Source organism: Ammospiza nelsoni, chromosome 6 (genome assembly GCF_027579445.1).
Source record: "Ammospiza nelsoni isolate bAmmNel1 chromosome 6, bAmmNel1.pri, whole genome shotgun sequence".
NCBI lineage: Eukaryota > Metazoa > Chordata > Aves > Passeriformes > Passerellidae > Ammospiza > Ammospiza nelsoni.
The window spans coordinates 63,023,584-63,038,285 of NC_080638.1; the positions used below are offsets into that span (position 1 = coordinate 63,023,584).

The 14,702-nt window shown below is 51.5% G+C and overlaps 1 protein-coding gene across 5 annotated transcripts in view; it reads left to right on the top strand.

The window, feature by feature from the left end:
* TRIM9 (tripartite motif containing 9) overlaps nucleotides 1-14,702 on the top strand; it is a 68,994-nt gene that overhangs the window by 48,028 nt on the left and 6,264 nt on the right. The window contains exons 5-9 of one of the 5 annotated variants that reach the window (XM_059474958.1): nucleotides 25-178; nucleotides 3,375-3,532; nucleotides 6,306-6,444; nucleotides 11,439-11,627; nucleotides 14,298-14,339. In XM_059474958.1, the coding sequence (XP_059330941.1) occupies nucleotides 25-178; nucleotides 3,375-3,532; nucleotides 6,306-6,444; nucleotides 11,439-11,627; nucleotides 14,298-14,339 (682 nt within the window). The remainder of the gene's footprint in view (nucleotides 1-24; nucleotides 179-3,374; nucleotides 3,533-6,305; nucleotides 6,445-11,438; nucleotides 11,628-14,297; nucleotides 14,340-14,702) is intronic. The other 4 variants (XM_059474959.1, XM_059474960.1, XM_059474961.1 and 1 more) reach the window with 4 other exon arrangements.

Genomic DNA, 14,702 nt, shown 5'->3' on the forward strand with positions numbered 1-14,702 from the left:
GCTGAGGCTGCTCCTGCCCTGCAGATCTCAGATGCTCTCATCAGGAGGGTGCACATGACCGAGGATCAGTGGGGCAAGGGGACGCTCACCCCCCGCATGACCACGGACTTCGACCTGAACCTGGACAATGCCCCTCTGCTCCAGTCCATCCACCAGCTGGACTTCGTGCAGATGAAAGGTAAGGATCCTTCCAGTGCCTTCCTGCCCGGGTTTGGAAAGCCAGGGGTCTGCTAAGGAGGGCAGGAGCCTCGCCTGAAATGGAAAATGTAAACCCCCTCCCTCCAAATTGTTATAAGTTTGAAATTAAGGAGTTCTCAGGCAAAAATATGGGAGCAGGAATAACAGTTCTTTATTAGGGAAGAAAATAAAGGATAAAATAAACAACGCAGTAAACCAAGCCAACACTGCCAGAGTCAGAACCCAACCTGACACCCTGTGGGTCAGGCTGTTGGCAGCAGTCCCATTGCAATTGTGGCTCAGCCCTCCTGCAGGGTCAGGGCTGGTTCTGCTGGAGCAGGGATCCTGGAGAAGGGTGCAGTCTTCCTCTGGAGATCCAGGGGAAGAGGGAAATCCTCTGGGAAATCCAGTGGAGAAGCCATGCTGGTGTTCCAGAATCTCCAGATTATATCCGGGTAGGAATGCTTGGCTGGTGTTCCAGAATCTCCAGATTATATCCGGGTAGGAATGCTTGGCTGGTGTTCCAGAATCTCCAGATTATATCCAGGCAGGAATGCTTGGCTGGTGTTCCAGAATCTCCAGATTATATCCAGGCAGGAATGCTTGGCTCCTCCCTCTGGGCTCACATCTCCCAATGGGATGCTGTAGTTCTTATCAGCCATGCAGGGACATTCAATAGCTGTTATCAGCAGGTGTCTCCCCTGAGGGAGGAGTGATTGTGGAAGAGATAAGGAAAACTGCCCAATGAACAGAAGACAAGTGCAATACAGATGGCAGACAGAAAACAATTTGTTTGGCAATCCAGGACACATCCCAAAGCTCAGCTTTGCTCCTGCTGGGAGCTGCCATGCCAGGGGAAGGGCAGAAAAGGAGAGTTTCTCCCCTCCTGTAAGATATTAATTCATAGAGAATTCTCCAAGCTTAACAGAAAGCTGTCATAGAATGCATCTGTATGGAAACTATGAGATGAGAAATGCTGACTTAGAAATGCTGTAGAGTAGGACAAAGATTGTTAAGAGAAAAATAGAACTAAAAACAAGTTTCAAAGGCTGGCTTTGCAAATTAAACTAATTAAACTAAATACTTTGGAGAACTATAAAAGGTGTATTATAGTAGGACCCACAAGGGGTAATTTTAGATGATTGGCTTTAAGGCATTTACACCATGGTGTAGCAAAGGCTGATAGGCCAAGAAACACTTAAGAGTGTATTGTAATTAGGAAATAGTTGTCTTCTGATTGTGATGGTGTGAATTACAACATCTCTATTGTCTCACCCTTCTCATGAGACTGAAAATGGAATAAAAGTTTTAAAACACCTCTCAGTTGCCCCATCTCTGGGTCAGAAAAGGGCCTAATCCAACAAACTCCCAGCAGGGCTGGGCACCCCAGACCCAGAGTTGTGCCCATTCCTGGGGGTTTTGCATCCCTGGGCACCTGTGTGCCAGAGCAGGGTGCCAGGGGTTTGGCTTTGCCTGGAAAAGCACTCCTACTGCATTAAACATTTACTAGTGCATTAAAAAGTGCTATGACAAAGTTATTAGTGCACTGAAAAGTGCTCTGCAGGTCGGGACCTCTCTTTTGAGAGCAGCACAAGGCTTTTCCCAAACCTCTCCTCACATCCCCGTGCTCAGCAGCATCTGTCACAGAGCAGATGTCCCTGCAAACAAAGCCAGGTCACCCAGCCTGGGCTCTGCCCTCCCTCCCTCACCTCCCTGTTGGTTTAGATCATCATTTTGGCATTCTATTCTATTCTATTCTATTCTATTCTATTCTATTCTATTCTATTCTATTCTGTTCTATTCTATTCAATTCTATTCCAGTTCTATTTTTCTCTATTTCCTTGCTGTTCCCCCTTCCCTCTGTGCTCCTTCTCCTGTCCCACCAAGGGCTGCTGCAGCCCATGAGGAATTTGGGGTTTGGGAAGCCCAGGGAAGCTGACAGATCTGCAGAGGGGCTGTGACACAGGGAGGCTCAGGGGGACGCTGAGCCTGGCCTGGACCTTCAGCCACCAGCCAGCTGCAGCTCTGGCACTGCTCTTCCCCCCACCACAGCTGGAACTGCTGGCCCAGGAGCTGTCTGCACAGCCCAGGGTGTCTCAGGGGCCAGGGACAGGCAGGATTTTGGCCACACTCTGTCACCACAAGGAGCATCCTCAACTGATGGTGCTGGTGGCAGTGAGGAGCTGCCCGTGCTGGCTCTTCCTTAGCCAGGCTGTTCATCTGAAATGTCAGGAATATTTTTGGATAGCAAACCCAGGGAGGGCTGGATTGCTGTTTCACATCCCTGTGTTCCTGCCCTCCCTTCCTGCAATTTAGCCCAGAGGGTTATTTTTAATTAATAAGAGCAAATCTGCTGCTGGTTCAGCCGCCCACCCTCCTCTTATCAAATCCCTCCTCCTCATCCTCCCAGCTCAGCCTGGCTGTGCAAATCAGCTGTTGGTTTTGCAGACTTGCAGAAGGTTGGGTTTGCATCCCAAATCTGTGTCACAGCACCAGGGGAGAGAGGGCAGCACCTGAGGCCTCCATAAAGAGCAATGCCAAAGCATCCCACACCCTCTGCCAGCCTGGAGGATGCAGCCCAGGAGGTGGAGGAGTCACAGAGGGGGAATGCTGGGCAAATCCAGCTTTTTCCCAGGCATCCTTGGCTCCTCTGTGTCTGCTTCCAGTGGCTCTTGTCACTTTGGGCAGTGAGGATGAGGATGGTGGACAAGCAGCTCTTTGAGAGCTGTGTCAGGGCACACACATCTCCCTGTCACTCTTCCCTTGCTTTTCAGAGCAGGAGTGGGCTGTGGGACATGTGGAGATGCCCAAACACAGCAGGAAAATCCCTGGCAGTCCTTTCTGTCCCCAGTGCAGCTGATGGCAGCCAAAGGGGGTGCTCAGCCCCCCCAGTTTTGTTGCAGTGGATTTATTGAAGGGAAAAGCAGGGCTGTAGATAAGCCCAGAACCTGTGGGAGATTTGTCCCAGGTTTGGGACTGGCTGCATGAAAGGTCCAGGCAGCTCAAAACAGACACATTGTGCTGCCATAATTCCCCAAAATCAATTAGAAAACGGGAATAAAGCAGAAAAGCTTCACCAGGCTGGCAGGGGCGATGAATTCAGGGGGAGAAAAATCCTTTCTGCTGCCGTCCCACCCAGGCAGGAACTGCACCCTGCATCCCCCGGGGTCGCACTAATCGCACTAATTGGTGATTAGTGTCGTCCCCAGTGCCGGCGCCGCCGATCCTGCAGCTGGAGGAGTGCTGCACCCACAACAACAGCGCCACGCTGTCCTGGAAGCAGCCGCCGCTGTCCACCGTGCAGGTGGAGGGATACATCCTGGAGCTGGACGATGGCAACGGCGGCCAGTTCAGGGTACGTGTCTGGGACGGGGCTCTGCCCCCAGGGATTGCCTGCCATGGGATTGGGGGGATGTTCTGCCCCCAGGGATTGCCTGCCATGGGATTGGGGGGATGTTCTGCCCCCAGGGATTGCCTGCCATGGGATTGGGGGGATGTTCTGCCCCCAGGGATTGCCTGCCATGGGACTGGGGGGATGTTCCAGCTCCAGGGATTGCCTGCCATGGGATTGGGGGGATGTTCTGCCCCCAGGGATTGCCTGCCACGGGATTGGGGGGATGTTCTGCCTCCAGGGATTCCCTGCCATGGGATTTGGGGGCTGTTCTGCCCCCAGGGATTCCCTGCCATGGGATTTATGGGGGTGTTCCAGCTCCAGGGATTGCTGCCATGGGATTGGGGGGCTGTTCTGCCCCCAGGGATTGCCTGCCATGGGATTTGGGGGGATGTTCTGCCTCCAGGGATTGCCTGCAACAGCACAGGGGGGATGTTCTGCCCCCAGGGATTCCCTGCCATGGGATTTCTGGGGGTGTTCCAGCTCCAGGGATTCCCTGCCATGGGATTTGGGGGCTGTTCTGCCTCCAGGGATTCCCTGCAACAGCATTGGGGGATGTTCTGCCCCCAGGGATTCCCTGCCATGGGATTTGGGGGATGTTCTGCCTCCAGGGATTGCCTGCCATGGGATTGGGGGGATGTTCTGCCTCCAGGGATTCCCTGCCATGGGATTGGGGGGCTGTTCTGCTTCCAGGGATTGCCTGCCATGGGATTGGGGGGCTGTTCTGCTTCCAGGGATTGCCTGCCATGGGATTGGGGGGCTGTTCTGCCTCCAGGGATTCCTGAGACAGTATTTGGGGATGTTCTGCCTCCAGGGATTCCTTGCCATGGGATTTGGGGGATGTTCTGCCTCCAGGGACTCCTTGCCATGGGATTTGGGGGATGTTCTGCCTCCAGGGATTGCCTTTCACAGGATTTGGGGATGTTCTACCTCCAGAGATTCCCTGCCAGATTATCTGGGGGGATGTTTTGTCTCCAGGGATTGCCTGCCACAGGATTTATGGGGATGTTCTGCCTCTGGGGAACATATGGGGATGTTCCCTGCCCCAGCATTTATCCTCATATTATTTTTTTAGGTCCTGTCTTCCCTGCTGGGTTGCCCAGGGAAGCAGATGGTGCAGACACACTGTGGGGTTTGGGGTGCAGGCTGATTTGAGGGGGTGTCAATGCCTTTCCCGTGGCCACCTTGACTTGGAAACTCAAAGTTTGAAGCTCTTGTTACCCAGAGCAGCTGTGGCTGCCCCTGGATCCCTGGAAGTGTCCAAGGCCAGCCTGGACAGGGCTCAGAGCAGCCTGGGATAGTGGAAGGTGTCCCTGCCCATGGCAATAGTGGAACAAGATGGTTTTTAAGGTCAATTCCAATCCAAACCATTCCCTAAAATCCATATTTTTAGGCTGCTGAATATTTCATGCAAGGCATGCTAATTGCCATGAAAGCCTCATGGTTTGCCAGCTGCCAGCAAGCAGAGGTGTTTAAGGCCTGAGGGCTTTTAAATTGCTGTAATTACACAATTAAAATATGATTTTTCTCTGATCCAACACGCCAATAATTATCCTGGTGTGTTCACATCCACGGAGGGCAGGCACAGGAGCAGCCCAGTGCACTCTGAATTCACCCACAGTGAGCTGAGGGGTGGCACCTGCAGGGAAGGGAGCAGCAGGATGGGTGTGGGGAGGACAAGGTCAGTGCTTGCTGCTGGTAATATTCATCCCCAAAATCCACCCATCCCCACCCTCTGGCACTGGGAACCATTCCCTGGCTCCTGTCCCTCCATGCCTTGTCCCCAGTCCCTCTGCAGCTCTCCTGGAGCCCCTTCAGGCCCTGCCAGGGGCTCTGAGCTCTCCCTGGAGCCTTTTCTTCTCCCAGCCTGGCTCCAGCCCCTGGAGCAGCTCCATGGATTCCTCTGGGCTCTCTCCAGCAGCTCCACGTCCTCCTGATGTTGCACCCCAGATCTGGGGACGGAGTTCCATGTGGGATCCCAACTGAGCAGTGCAGAGGGGCAGAACCCCCCCAGCTCCTGCTGGAGCTGCAGCCCAGGGAACAAAGCCCACCTTGCTCAGCCTCAGCCCTCCCCAGCCCCCAGGGATGCCCAGGGGGCATCCTGTGCCCCCCAAGGCGTGCCAGGCTGTTCCCTGGGCTGGGGCTCACAGGGGTCCCAGGGGGGAAGAGATGAGGGTCTGACTCCGTGTTTCAGAAGGCTTGATATATTATATTATATTATATTATATTATATTATATTATATTATATTATATTATATCACATCATATCACATTATAACGTTACATTACATAATATTACACTATATTATTATAGTATATTATTGTATATTATATTATTATTGTATATTATAGTATATTATATATATTATATATTAACATATTAATTATTTTATATTTATTACTATATTATATTAGAAGTATATAATATATTAAAACTATACTAAAAGAATAGAATAAAGGATTTCATCAGAAGGCTTCAAAGGAAGGAAAGGAATGATAATAAAATCTTTTGATTCTCAGAGAGTCCAAGGCAGCTGGGCTGTGATTGGCCATTAATTACAAACAGCCACATGAGACCAACCACAGATGCCCCTGTTGCATCCCACAGCACAGATAATCAATGTTTACCTGTCGTTTCTGAGGCCTCTCAGCAGAACAGATCCCAGCGAAGGGATTTTTCATGCCGTGTGTCAGCGGCATTGCCATCCCTGGCACTGACAGGAGCCGTTTCTTGCAGGAGGTGTACGTGGGCAAGGAGACCATGTGCACAGTGGATGGGCTGCACTTCAACAGCACCTACAGTGCCCGTGTCAAGGCCTTCAACAAGTCAGGAGTCAGCCCCTACAGCAAGACCCTGGTGCTGCAGACTTCCGAGGGTAAGGGAGGGCCTGGGCACGGCCCGGGAGAGCCCAGCCCAGCTCCTGCTGCCCGCCCTGGGCCAGCCCTGCAGCAGCACCTGCGCTGACCCGGGCACAGCTGGGCACAGCTGGGGCAGCAGCCTCCAGCAGAGCCAGCAGCTCCATCCCAGCCTTTCCCTGTGCTCTCTGGGGAGGCATGGGGGGAATGTGGAGTGCAGGGACACCCCAAGGTCTGGGAGTGATTGGGGTCGACTCCATGATTCAGGATGCTGAACAATTAAGCTATTCTATATTGCTAATACTAATAAATATACAATTATTCTGTATTATAGAATAGTATTAGTAATATAGAGTATAGAATATGTATTCTATATTACTAATACTAATATATATAATTATTCTGTATTATAGAATAGTATTAGTAATATAGAATATAGAATATATATTCTATATTACTAATACGAATATATATAATTATTCTATATTATAGAATAGTATTAGTAATACAGAAAATATTATATATATTCTATATTACTAATACGAATATATATAATTATTCCATATTATAGAATAGTATTAGTAATACAGAAAATATTATATATATTCTATATTACTAATACAAATATATATAATTATTCCATATTATAGAACAGTATTGGTAATACAGAAAATATTATATATATTCTATATTACTAATACTAATATATCTATAATTATTCCATATTATAGAACAGTATTAGTAATACAGAATATATTATATATATTCTATATTACTAATACTAATGTATTATTAATACTATACTAAACAAATACTATACTAAAGAAAACTGTACTTATGTTTTATATTATACTAAAGAAAAACCCGTGGCTGTCTGAGCCAGCCAGGACACAGCTTGGAGTGATTGGTTAATTAACACAACCAACCATCACCAGAGCCCAATTACCAAATCCCTTCAGGTAAACAATCTTCCTGACACATTCCACATGTGCAAAAACAGCAGGAGCAGTGAATAGAGATAAGAATTGTTTTCTCTCCTTCCCTGAGGTTTCTCACTGTGTTTCCCAGGACAGGTCCTTGGGAAGTTGTGCCTGCTGCTCTCTGGGAAGGGAGTTGTTTAAAGCTGGGGTGATGTGACACAGAAGGGAAGCTCAGATGCTTCCATTGGGCCCATTTAAAGCAAAGCACTGCCAGCACTGCTCCTGCACAATGCCATGAGCACAGGATCCAGGCCTGGCAGGGCAGACAGGGAGCAGAGGGGCCATGGAGCAGTGTTTTGGTGTCCTGGTGTCCTTCCAGAGCCATGGAGCAGTGTTTTGGTGTCCTGGTGTCCTTCCAGAGCCATGGAGCAGTGTTTTGGTGTCCTTCCAGAGCCATGGAGCAGTGTTTTGGTGTCCCGGTGTCCTTCCAGAGCCAGGGAAGCCCTGCAGCATCGTCTGCATCGCCCCCACACCCACTCAGAATGTTAAACCCTCCCTTGCAGGCTGCAGGGGGATCTCCCTGCCTGCCTTTAAGTCCATTTGTCACAGCAGGCACTTAATCCATGGTGGAAAATTGGTTTATTCCTGCCGTGCAGGTGGAGAGTGGCGGGGCTGGCTCCGGGGTGGGAGTGGGGAGCTGCAGCTGGGCAGGCAGGGATCAGCCCCCTCCAGGCACAAATCCCTTCTGTGGGAGCTCTCCATGCTTGCTGCAATCCCTTTTCCTTGCTCCCAGGTGAAAATCTCTCCTTTCCAAGCCGTGTGAGGGTTTTTGACAGCAGCATCCAGCTGGCTGGCAGCTGGGATCAGAAGGGAACACACACAGATCATGGGGCTGTTGGGGGGTGGAAGGAAGGGGAGAGCCACAGAGCAGCCCTGGGGGCTTTCAGCAAGGAGAAAAATGGGATTTTTGCTGAAGAAATAGAAGACAAAAGTAGAGCAAGCTTGTTTCTCTTAGAGAAACTAAGCTACTTTCCCCTACTGCCTGCAGATCACCATTCCAGTTTGGAAAGGGCAGGTCAGCCAGGAACAGGATTCACTCAGAGCTAGAGCAGACAGCAAAACTGTGACAAACTTCTCACAGGAGAGGCAGGGAGGGCACAGCACAGAGGCCTTGGCACATCGGTCAGAGACACCTCAGTGCCTCTTTGCAAACTGAGCACCAGCAGCACAGGAGCTGCAGGAGTTCCTCTGGAGATCCAGGGAGGGGATGAGCTCCATCCAGCCCCGTGCCAGGCTGGCCAGGACTGCTCCCAAAGCCTGAAGGTCAACAGCTCCCACGCCAGCCTTAGCAGGAGACAGCAGAGCTGTGACTTCTCATCTCCTCTGTGCCTCACACCACACATTTGAGGCACAATTTCCTCATCAAAACCAGCTGGGCTTTAAGTTGTCCCGGCCAGGAGTTGACAGGGTCCCCTCTATGATCTTCCCAGCTTTGATTGCCTCTCAGAGGTGTTCTCACATTGAGCCAAGCTCCAAAATTCAAAGGAATCTGGGAGAAAATAGCTGCTTGTGGTCCCAGCAGGGCTGTGCCACCACGGAGAAGTTCCATCTCCTTGCCTGCATTCATTCAGCCTTTTCACTTGAATGAGCTCTTGCATTTGTTATTCCAGCACAAAAAAAAAGAGCAGGGAGAAAAAGTCAAACGGGCCTGGAGCATTTTGTGCTCTTAGAGGCTGCCTGAGCTCTTTGGGATTGAAAGAGAAATAAATCACATCTGTGTGTGCAGCTTCCGGATATCGCAGTGCCTGTGAAAGGAGCACATCACAGCCCTGGCTTGGGCTTTTATTCCTGGCTTTTAGAGCACCATCAGCCCTTCTTAAGAGCTATTTTGTCTGAAGTAGGCTGAGCTTTTCCCTTCAGCCAAGCTCTGCAGCTTCCTGCAAAGTGGTTGTGTGGGAAGAGGGGACAAAAAAGGGACAGGCTGGATGTGAAGAGAGAATCTCTCTGAACTGCTCTGAATCTCTGGCTGTCCTGCTCTAAGTGGCTCTGAGGAATTCTGGCATTGAAGAGCTGGTTTGTAGCTCTGGCCCATGAGATCTTTATCTGCAGCCTGTGGACGGGAACTGACGCCTTTCCTCTGTTTCCTGTGAGCAGAGGGTAGTGGGGAGCAAAAGGCCTTGCAGGGTTCAGCATCTGAGGAGAACCAGGACGAGAAGAAGGGGATGGGTCTGGGGCTCTGCCACAGCAATCCGTCTGTGGCAAACAGCCACAGCAATTGCCAGGTGGAAAATCCCATGGGAAGGCAGCACAGGCAGGAATTTGCAGCAGGAACATCTTCCCAGCCCATGGGAGAGGCACCTTCTGCTCATCCCCAGGGAAACTATGGCAGGTCACTCTTCAGAGCTGGTTCTTGGTGCCACCAGCAGGACAAGGCTGGGAGAAGGTCTGAGCTCCTGAGCCCTTCCGTGTGCTGGGGCTTCCCAGGGATGGAGATCCCTGTCCCCAGCACAGCCAAGGGACAGCAGGGGTGGAAGGTGACGTCCTTGCCTTGGACTGTGTCCCCTCCTGAGCTATTTGGGGCTCTTCCACACAATCCCTGGGATTGCTCTGTCACATCTTAGCCCAAGGCTCTGCCTTAACCTCTGTTTCTCCAGCACCTGAATGAAGCTCAGCTGTGGGCTGGGAAGTGAGTCTGGAAGTTCCCAAGGTGACCCAGGGCACAGACATGTCCCACAGCTTGGCTGGTGGCAGCTCTGCTTGGCTGCCCTGGGCTCTCTCCTGGCCTCCTCCTCCTCCCTGAGCTGGGCAGCCCCTGCTCTCCTGCTTTTCCCTCATCCAGCAGATTTCCTGGCCTCTGGCCAGACTCCTGCTGACCTCTTTCCATGCTCTGGGTGTCAGGATGAAGGACCAGGTGGAGAGGGAGAAATGGAGCTCAGCAGTGCCTCCCAGGCCTCTCTCCAGGCCCAGAGCTCCCTCCTCCCTTCCCCAGCCAAGCCAAGCACCAGAACCTTTTCTTTCAAGCCCAGCTCCTCATCTGGAGCCCAGCTTTAAATTCCTGACCATCCATGGAGTGACCCTGAGCAGCAACCAGGGTTTTTAAAGGTTGAGCAGCCCCAGGGGGACCAGCCTGCAGGGAGCCTCAGGGATGTGAGGGGTTAATCAGGGAGAGCCATGAGCACAGCCACTCGTGGTAGCAGTTACTCTCACTCCTGGTAGGGTTAGAAGCTAAACTAATAAACAAACTTTGAGCTCTGTTTATTGGCTGTTGTGCAATAATTTCTCTCCTCTGACCCCACTGACACCTTTGCTTCCACAGCCTGGGCCACAGCAGCAGCAGCGAATTGCAGAAGTTACAACCACCATGCAAGGAAATGTTCCCTTTTTTATCTGTTTTAACACAATTCCCAGCTCAATCCATTCTCACAGCAGAGCTGGGAAGGCTGGGGGATGCAGTGTGAGTGTGTGGATGGTGGATTCTACATTTTCATGTTAACACAATCCCGGAAGAGGTCAGGGAAGAAACTGTGGGAGGTGACTGTGGTAGCAGGGAACAGGAACCAATGACCCCAGAGGTTTCCTCTGCTCTGACATCATTTTTGCTGTGAATGCCACAGGTTGAATTCTTGCTGTAAGGCTCAGATGTGTTTTGACAGGTACAAAGGGATACCAAGAACACAACCTCCCGAACAACCCTTGAGTAAGGTGGGTGCTTGGTGGTTCTTAGGGTGCTGGAGCTTAGCACAGCCCTGCAAAATGTCACCAGCTGGGTTTCCCACCCCTGGGAAAAGGTTTGGGATGTGTTAAAGCACGGTGGGACTGTGTGCATGGTAATCTGTGGATTCTTTTAGGTGCATTACTGTGAAGAGATGCAGAACCCTCCCCCTTTACAGAAAACCAGTTGAATTTTTGAATTTGTCACGGGGACACTTTGGAAGATGAACTTGTTTTCCTTGCTGCCAGGCTGCCCTGAAGGGTCTCTGTGGGCTGCCCAGCACCAGCCATTCCTCAGGGACCTCTCAGAGCTGTTTGCTGCTCTGTGCCCAGCAGCAGAGAGCCCATGTCTGATGTGCAGTTTGCCTTGATCTTACGTTTAGACACGCAGTCAGAAGAGCAGACCCTCCCTTTCCCAGTGCCTTTGGAAAGATCGCAGCTTCGTAGAATGAGTCCTTTCTCCTCCACCCTTAACCTGCAACCCAGCTTCTCGGGGAGATCCTACTTTGAGCTAAGATCTTCGGCCCACCAGCTGAGCTTGCATTCCTCCTTACAGTCCCTGAATTCAGCCGGTGAGCTGAGCGCCTCTGGCCTTGCCTCTTGGTCTGTGCTTCTGGGCATCTCCAAACTCTCTGTTTGTTCTGTTCTGTTGTGTTTGTTTTTGCCATGACATGCAGAATGGCGGTGGGAATTCTTTCTGTTTGTCAGTGGCCTGCTCCTGCCGCCCAGGGGGGTCAGTGGTTGCTTCTCCTGGGGTGTTTCAGGTGTGGGCTGATGGAGCAGCACAGTCATTCCTTACCTGGGTGCTGCTCTTGGCAAGGCTGAGCCCTTTGGTGATCAGAAATCCCTGAATGGTTTGGGTTAGAAGGGACCTTAAAGCTTCCAACCTCCTGGTATGGGCAGGGACACTTTCCTCTAGAAGATTCCTCATTTCTGGTTTGTGTTGAGCTTGTGTCAAGGGTTAATCAGAAAAGGCATTCCCTGGGTGAAACCTGAGGGAATATCCCCAAGCTTTCCTTTCTGAGCACAACCAGGAAACACAGCCTCTGCTGGGAGATTTGGTCTGTGAAATGAGTTTGGTTGGTTAAATCTAGACCCCTCTTAGGGAAGAAGCGAGTCTGGACACAGGCTCTGGCTTGTTGCTCAGAGAGACTGAGGACTCCCCATCCCTGGAGTGTCTGTCCCAGGCCTGGTTGGAGCAGCCAGGGATAGTGGAAGGTGTCCCTGCCCACAGCAGGGGTGTGGAATGAGGTCATTTGTGGAATGAGGTCATGTGTGGAAATTAGGTGATTGATTTGTGTCCCCTCCAACCCAAACCAGTTTGGGATTCTGTGATTCCAGCTCACAGCCCGACTTAGGGCCTGGAGACGTGGGCTCTCTTCTGCTCAGCTTTGAGCACTGGGCTCAGCTTTTCCAACCCCAGATGTGCCCATCCCAAGGCCCTGTTTCCTGCAGAGCAGAGGACACCACCCCTGTCCTGTGCTCCCTCTGTGGCCTGGCAGCCCCACACGAGCTCGGATCCGTGTGCCCAGAACTGCGGGCTGCGCTGGGATGGAGGCAGCTCAGGCACAGTGAGGGATGGATGTGGGCAGCCAGAAGGGAGCCACAGGGATCTCTCAGAGCTGTTTTCTAACCAATCTTTGCACATCTTCTGTTGCTAAAGATCCTGGGCCCTGATTCTTCCACCACTCTGGATTTACACCGCTCCAAAGGCGATCATTCCCAGCTTTCTCTGGTGGAAGCCCTGGAAGAATGGGGGCCCCCGATTGTTTGACTTCCATCCCATAACACGGAATGAGGAATGCTGCAGCATGACCCTTGCCAGAATAACCAGGGTGGGGTGGGGAGGACCCTGCAAACTTTCTTTTCTTTGTGCTTTTTGTGTTTGATTTCTCATCGTGCTGCTGTGAGCTGATGGCTTCCAACGCTGTTTTGTTACGGACGTTCCTTCCTTTGTGTCCGGGGTCCCGGGACCCTCCCGTGCTGCCCGTGAGCCAAACCCGTGTGTGCACCTTGCACCTTCTGCAGCCCCACTCTGGGGTGGGGGGACAGGGAAAATCGGGGTCCTGACAGCCACAACAGGGGCTGTGTGTCCCTCATGAGAGGTTGGAGCGCAGCGATGCGCGGAGCCCTGGAGGAGCGGTGCCGGAGTCGGGACACGGGGCAGGATTCATTAAAGCAGCCTCAGGAGGAGCCTCTTGGCACAGCACGGAGCACAGCCACAGCCAGGTGCCTTCCCACCAACACCCAGGGCAGGAGGGGGAGACCAGGCACAGAGCTGGGCAGGGCTGGCACTAAAATCCAGCGCCCTTCGTGAGTGCTGTCCCACACAGCGCCAACACGGGGCTTGTGTTGGTGTCTCCTGGTGAGGATGAGCTCCTGGACCAGGACAAGCTCCTGGATCAGGACAAGCCCCTAGGTCAGGGCAAGCTTCTGGATTAGGGCAAGCTTCTAGGTAAGAAAAAACTGGATCAGGACAACTCCTAGGTCCTGATCCAGGAGGATCAGTACAAGCCCCTAGGTCAGGAAAAACTCCTGGAACAGGACAAGCCCCTAGGTCAGAACAAGCTCCTGGATCAGGGCAAGCTTCTGGATTAGGACAAGCTTCTAGGTAAGAAAAAGCTGGGTCAGGACAAGCCCCTAGGTCAGGACAAGCTCCTGGATCAGAACAAGCCCCTAGGTCAGGACAAGCTCCTGGATCAGAACAAGCCCCTAGGTCAGGACAAGCTCCAGGGTCAGTCCCTGGCTCCCATGAGGTGCATGCAATGAGGCACAGGAGCATGAAGGGCTTCCCAACACATCCTGCCCTTGGAGCTGATGAAGCTACAGCCCTTTGGGGTCTGAGGCAGGTGTCAGCCCCCAGGGATCTCCATTCCAGCTCCATCCCACCCCAGACCCATCAGGAGCTGCCTTTTCCTCCATCCCTGTCCTTCCAGGAGTGGTTTTTCAGTCCGTTTAGACAATCTTTACCAAGCAGCCAAGATACTCCACCAAGGCTAAAATTTCCTGCCTTTTTCTGGAGAAAAGCAGAATAATTTGGCATCCTGAGCAGTCAGACTTTATCCAGTCCACACTCAAACTCCCAGGCTGTGTTTGCCACCCCTCTCCGTGACCTCTGGCTTTTAATGAATCAGGCCTCCCGTGGCTGCTGGATGCTTAATTAGCAATGAAATGCTCAGAGTGTTTGTCGGGAGGTTGTTGTTCCTTAGCTGTGATGTGTGAAATGTAGTATCTCTTTATAGGATGCAATTTTGACTCACAAGGATCGCCTTACTCCCAATTAGGCAAGTATCTTAATTACAATTAACTGGCACCTCCTGCCTGTTGCTTCATTCTTTTTATTCTTTTTGCTTTTTTATCTTTTCTTTGGCGACTGAGCAGCGTTTCTCGCTCATACCCTGCTTGCAGAGCACTCCTGGATGTGACAGAATCATGGAATTGTTGAGGTTGGAAAAGCCCTCTGAGTCCAACTATTCCCCGGCACTGCCAAGGCCCACTGACCCCTGTCCCCAAGTGCCACATCCACACAGCTTTTAAATCCCTCCAAGAATGGGAATTCCACCACTGCCCTAGGCAGGAGGCAAATTTGGAGAAGTTATGGTGGCTGGATGTTGTAAAGGCATTTTGGTTTTCCCAATAATGGTTTT